General features: G+C 40.7%; 1 protein-coding gene across 1 annotated transcript; it reads left to right on the forward strand.

The window, feature by feature from the left end:
* The first annotated feature begins 195 nt into the window (after positions 1-195).
* On the forward strand, positions 196-5,335 carry txnl4a (thioredoxin-like 4A). The gene is made up of 4 exons (XM_080734960.1): positions 196-339; positions 1,699-1,893; positions 2,441-2,544; positions 4,539-5,335. Exons 2-4 carry the CDS (start codon positions 1,741-1,743, stop codon positions 4,708-4,710), a joined length of 429 nt encoding a protein of 142 aa, XP_080591086.1. The 5' UTR covers positions 196-339; positions 1,699-1,740; the 3' UTR covers positions 4,711-5,335.
* The last annotated feature ends 911 nt before the right edge of the window (positions 5,336-6,246 follow it).

Genomic DNA, 6,246 nt, shown 5'->3' on the forward strand with positions numbered 1-6,246 from the left:
GGGTCTTGGGGGGGGGGGGGGGTCTTGCCTTAAGCTAGATGTAAAGCCTGGTAGGCGAGGTTAAGCTAGATGCAGAATAGATACACGCTAAATCCACTGCTCCGCACGCCAGTCCAGCTGGTGGCAGCAACGTCACCAATACTACGTAAGAAAGAAGAGTTACGTCGTTTACGTAACTTCCTTCCTGGCTCTCACACCACAACAACAACTCAAGCAACGAGACTCATACGTTCTGCTAGCCGGCGTTCATTATTTGTACATTTCGAATGAACTAACAGCATTTTCCCATCATTAATAGCTTACACATTTCCACTATCTAAAGTCAGTCACTCATCCGAGGTAAGTGTTTTCATTAATATTACTAAACGTAGTACGTTACAAGTTTGCCGTTTCCAGAATGTTCTTCTTAGCTTAGCTAGCATGCTAATGATACGCTAACAAGCTGCGGCTAAGAATTAAGAATCAAGGTTTATGTGTCACAGATTGATTGTTTGAATACTTTATGACAACTTGCCAAAAAAACTAAAACAGCACAGTGGTACATATTTATACAAAAGGATGCTAAAGGGATAAGTTGGATAACCCCCCAAAAGCCTATGGCTTATTTCCATCAGTCAGTGGTGGAAAAAGTAGTCTACTCACATTTTATACTTGAGGAAAAGTATCAATATTGCAGTATGGAAATACTCTGTTAAAGTACAAAATGTTTGAAAATACCCACGGTAAAATCAACATTTTACTTAGTTACCTTACACCACTGATTTCCATTGGGGTTACTGCTAAGAAAGAATCAAGGTTTACTACAGAACTCATGTGGAATTTGGTGAGGTCCAAAGTACTGTCCAACAACAATTCTAATGATGAAAGAAACATTCAGCTGTATCCACATCAGCATAACATAATAACAGTGGTGGAAAAAGTACTGAATGGTAGAAGTATAGGAAGCACTTAAGTACATTTACTTAGTTACACCACTGCATAATGTCAATTAAGCAGACTTCTGAAAAAGTATTAAATCAAATCAATCAGATTACATCTGTACGGAAAGCTTGGAGTATTTTATAATAGCAGCAGCAATCACAGTAGTCACAAACATGACAAATGTGGAAGATACCTTTTTGTATCTATACTGCGATTTACGATATAAACGTGATAATCTAAATGCTCTATCCCCAACATCCATTATCCTGGGGCGGAACATTTGCCAAAATAAAAAAAATGCAGATTTACAACTCCCAATGCGTCACGTTGTGAGCTTGTAGATCTGATATTTTTTGGCAAAAGATTTGGTAGAGAGTGGGGAAAAAAAGACTGTATCAAGTATGTGTATTCCAGGCACGTTTTACCAATTATAGAGGGTTCAAGTTGTACCAGTTATGCAGCTTGGCAAATAAAAGCTGAACTGATCCCAGTGCATGACGGAGGATAATTTCACGTTAAATTGAAATCTCCACGATACGATTATTGTGAGTGTTTTTTATCACGATAATAACGATTATCGTCCCGTCCCTATTGGTAACTTAACTCCATGGGTGTTCATTGTCTAAATATAATCAATTTTTGCACACTCTTGAGTGAAATTGAATTGTAATGAATGAATTCTTCATTACAGTATGTCTGTTTGTAGAGAGGAGATGGATGGCTGTGGTAACGTTGATGGTATGTGTTGTGTGATTGTTTGTGTGACTGTGAATACAGTGCTTGTTTCAGTGCGTGAACGGACAGGACCAGGAGATCAACATGTCGTACATGCTGTCACATCTCCACAACGGCTGGCAGGTGGACCAGGCCATTCTGTCTGAGGAGGACCGAGTCCTGGTCATCCGCTTTGGTCATGACTGGGACCCGACCTGCATGAAGATGGATGAAGTTCTCTTCAGCATTGCTGAAAAGGTTGGCATAAGCTAGTATCTATCTATCCATCCATCCATCTATCAATCCATCCATCCATCCATCCATCCATCCATCCTCCCATCCATCCATCCATCCATCCATCCATCCATCCATCCATCCATCCTCCCAACCACTCACTGACTGACTCTACCTATCTGACACACACACACACACACACACACACACACACACACACACACACACACCAGGCCTGACATTAAGACTTGTCCTGTTGTCCGGGAGACTAAAATCTTTGTGGACAAGTTAATTAAAAAAATATTTGGGTTCTTGGTTTCACTTTTTCTGTGACCTAGCAGCTTTGTGCTGTATGCAGACTGGACTGACGATACTGTGGAGGACATTAGAAAATGGCTAAGTGACTTATACCTGGACAAGTGAATGGGAAATGTATTTGTCCAAAGGACAAGTGCCTCAAAAAGTAAACGTCAAGCCCTACACACACTTGAACACATGGAGCGTGTGAATAATTGTTTTGAGCACATGAACCGTATACTGACTTCAGTTCACTGTCCAATCATTCTGCCAGGTGAAGAACTTTGCAGTCATATACTTGGTGGACATCACAGAAGTGCCCGACTTCAACAAGATGTACGAGTTGTACGACCCCTGCACCGTCATGTTCTTTTTCAGGTAAAGTGCTAAACAGTTTTTACTTCTCCGTTAAAGAAGTCTAAATGTCAATTAAATGTAGTACATGATCTTCTTTCTTCTTGGATTTTGATTTGAAATGTCACGTTCAATGTGTTACTTGGAGAATTACCACTTAAACCTTAGCATTCCTATTCTGGGGGAACATTGACCGAGAATAGCAGATCTGCAAGCTCGCTATGTATTGGTAATGTATTACCAAGTGTAAACATAAGTCTCCAATGTACCGTTTTTCATGTTTCTCATTTCCCAGAATTAATGTTCTAAATTAACCCATTTAGGCCTAGAATTATTTATTGCTTTAACTATTGAAAAAGAGCCTCCTTCCCAAACATCATGGCACAATATTATAATGGACTGTATTCCTTTTCCATTTTACTTCATGAAAAAAGAAAAAAAAACATGAAAACATGAAATTAAGTTTGAGAAACACTGATTTTGAAGACATTTATAGAATCGGGTCAAAAATATTCAAAGACTAGCACAAATAAATGAGCTTATAGATCTGCTATTTTTTTTATAGTTTAAGTGGTTCAAAGTGACACAGATTTGCGTTCAGGCCAATTTGATTATCTTCGTAGAGGCCAGCACTTTATGGTAATTTAAATGCAGCAGTCAATTCCTGCCAGTTGCTTTTGTATGTGACCAGAAAATAACCAGACAAAATGTAACTTTCACAAAAGTAAAAAAAAAAAGTTTTGTCATTGAATCTCTTTCATCATCTTTATTATTGCAAAGTAGGGATCGCCAAATGGAGACATTATCGGTTAAATAACGCATAAGGAAATGTGTTAAACTGCACTATTTTACCGATTAAAAATGTGTTGATGCGTGACTGCATCAACACGTAACATTCGCAAGTTGTGTTTAAGTTCTTCTTTTTTCTCTTTAAACGGGTTCAATTCGACGGGTGATGGGGTCTGTTTAGGAAAATCCAATCTTTGAGCTGTTTCCTGACGAACAAGCTCATCTTTGTCAACGTATGGTGGAGAGTTTCATGGATGATGTTAGACTTGGTGACTGTGTCGCAGACGGGCTGAACTGGTCTCCCACAAACCCAGAAATTGCATTATGGATCCTTTGGGGGGTTTGCAATGAAATCCATCTTTGCTTCATGCTTGAGAAAAGCTTTGGGTGGGTGGATGGGTGTTCAGAGCACAAAGTCTGCCCTGCTCTGTGCTCTCAGTCAGCAAGCGTGTGTCTCTGCGTTGTCGGCGAGGCACAGTACATGCATGTGGTTCGCGGCCCCAACAGGAGCGGAATTGGAGCGGACTCAGCGGAGGACGGTCCTCGATTGCTCCAAGCTGGTGCATTTTACAGGGTTCCCATGGTCATGAAATTCCTGGAAATATTTTGAAATTAGAAAAATATTTTTTCCATTACTGGAAAAGTTTTGGAATTTATCAAGGGTCCCGGAAGGTCCTGGAAAAAAATAGCTATTCATTGTCTTTGGTTATTGATTTTGTTAAGACCTCTGAAATGACAAATTAAACAGTGGCCAAATTGTCAAATATATAGAGGCAGAAATTGTGAAAATAGCAGATCTACATGCTCACAACGCCTCGCAACTCGAGGCGTTGTGAGCATGTAGATCGGCTATTTTCACAATAAAACCGTGTTATACAAAATTCTGCTACTCTTAGTGCTTGTCAGGGTGCCGGGGTCTCCAGTTCAAACATGATTATTTCGGGGGTCATGGCCTGAAAAGGTTGAGAACCACTGGCATACACTACCTGTCTTTGGGCATTGCGCATAGGAGTAAGCGACTCGTTATTGAGCTGAATTATTGTTATATAGTCCTGGAAATCGGGTTAAATATTCTGGAAAAGTTTTGGAAATTAATTGGTAAAAATGTGTGGTAACCCTGTTACACTCCAAGCCGTTCTGGCGCATTTTACTATGGAGTGTGAAACTATATAAACATGAAATGAAATCACTAACGGTCTATCGCTGAATGTTTTGTTGTTGTTTTTCAGGAACAAGCACATCATGATTGATCTTGGTACTGGCAACAACAACAAGATAAACTGGACTATGGAGGACAAACAGGAGATGATAAACATTGTTGAAACCGTGTACCGAGGTGCAAGAAAAGGAAGAGGTCTCGTCGTCTCGCCTAAGGATTACTCTACTAAATACAGATATTAATGTGGTTTCCCCCTCCTTTTGTGGAGTCTATTTTTTCCTGATGTTTTGTGTTTTTGAAAAAGATTACAAGTTGCAGAAAACAGACATTTTGTTTTTCTGGTCCCATCCTAATTTACAGTACACTTTGAGACAGAATAAGACATAATACAGCCATAATAAGAATCCTCCGGCACCTGCCGACCGTGCTGCATCGCCCGGCGATAGGACCGGCGGCTGCCGCATGGAACTGTAGGTAGGACCGGCATCGCTGGTAACTGCCGCGGCAGCCATCACCGCACGTCGAACTGCCAGGCCTATCGCAGTGCGACTGCCGTTCGAACTGCCGGTCATGCGGCGGTACCTGCTGCGGTAGTTCCGCGGCAGGTGCCGGTGCCAGAGAATGTATTTGCTCTTTCTGCTATTCTGTCTTTGTTTCTGTCTAATAAAAACATATTAGTTCTAATTACCAACACATTATTTCTTATTATGGCTTTATTATGTCTTATTCGGTCTTAAAGTGTACTGTAAATTAGGATGGGACCGTTTTTCTTTACTCTACTTTATTGTTTTCAAGCTACTTTGTTTTCAAGCCTTCCTTGTCACCACCAGTGATATGGGACAATATTGTCTTGTTATTTTATAAATAAACATTATGGTCATGAGATGTGATCTTGATATTTTAATTAAGAAATGTACCTGTTATTTCTAGGTTACTACTTAATAGTTAATAAACTATTCATTATAAGTAAATAAAAATGTGTCTGGAAAACTGACAAATTCAGACAGACATTCTGTAACCGTTGTACATGTACTGTAGCATGTTGTTAAAGGACAACTCCGCCCTAAATCACTTCTAGGCTAATTTTCCTACTTATATTGATCCCAAAAGACTGTCCATGGGGTCTATTAGGCAGAAATGACCCTGTTGTCCAGTTTTCCCAGCAGAACCCAGCAGCTTTCATAGCTTAGAGTGGAGCCTATAAGCCTATCGCTTTTACACTATTTATTGTGGTCAAAAGTCTTTTTATTTTTCATGAATGTTACTAGTTGTCATTACAAACACATCCATGTCATCGTTGTCCCCCACAAGCCCTCACACTCTGCTAAACAGATGTTATTCTCTTATGTGTTTTGCCAAGTCCCGGAAAAGATGCCCTGTGATTGGCCAGTACAGTCACTTTGATTGACATGACAGCTGCTGGGTTCTGCTGGGGAAACTGGACAACAGGGGCATTTCTGCCTAATAGACCCCATGGACAGTCTTTTGGGTTCAATATAAGTAGGAAAATGAGTCTAGAAGTGATTTAGGGAGGAGTTGTCCTTTAATATGTTTAAAGGCTAGGAAGGGTGTCTGTGATGCGACCTGGCACAACGGTGGTGGGCAAGGAGGTAAGGAGCGCGTCGCTGTGTTCACTTGGACCGTGCGGAGGTGCAGAAAGTCGTGGGGACGAAGATTTACTATTCTGCCCATAACAGCACATAACTCGGTAACGGCACTGAGTCGGCTCATGCGACCGTCGCAACGCTCGGCGGTTTATGTCTCACGTGGCTCATGGT

This window comes from Nannobrachium achirus (assembly GCF_963921795.1).
Source record: "Nannobrachium achirus genome assembly, chromosome: 10".
Classification (NCBI taxonomy): Eukaryota; Metazoa; Chordata; class Actinopteri; order Myctophiformes; family Myctophidae; genus Nannobrachium; species Nannobrachium achirus.

What these genes read in the sequence shown, in the direction of transcription:
- txnl4a (XM_080734960.1), top strand. Translation starts at nt 1,741, where the DNA reads ATGTCGTACATGCTGTCACATCTCCACAACGGCTGGCAGGTGGACCAG. An exon ending in TCTTCAGCATTGCTGAAAAG is followed by an intron (nt 1,894 to 2,440) that starts GTTGGCATAAGC and finishes TCATTCTGCCAG; the next exon opens with GTGAAGAACTTTGCAGTCAT. An exon ending in ACCGTCATGTTCTTTTTCAG is followed by an intron (nt 2,545 to 4,538) that starts GTAAAGTGCTAA and finishes GTTGTTTTTCAG; the next exon opens with GAACAAGCACATCATGATTG.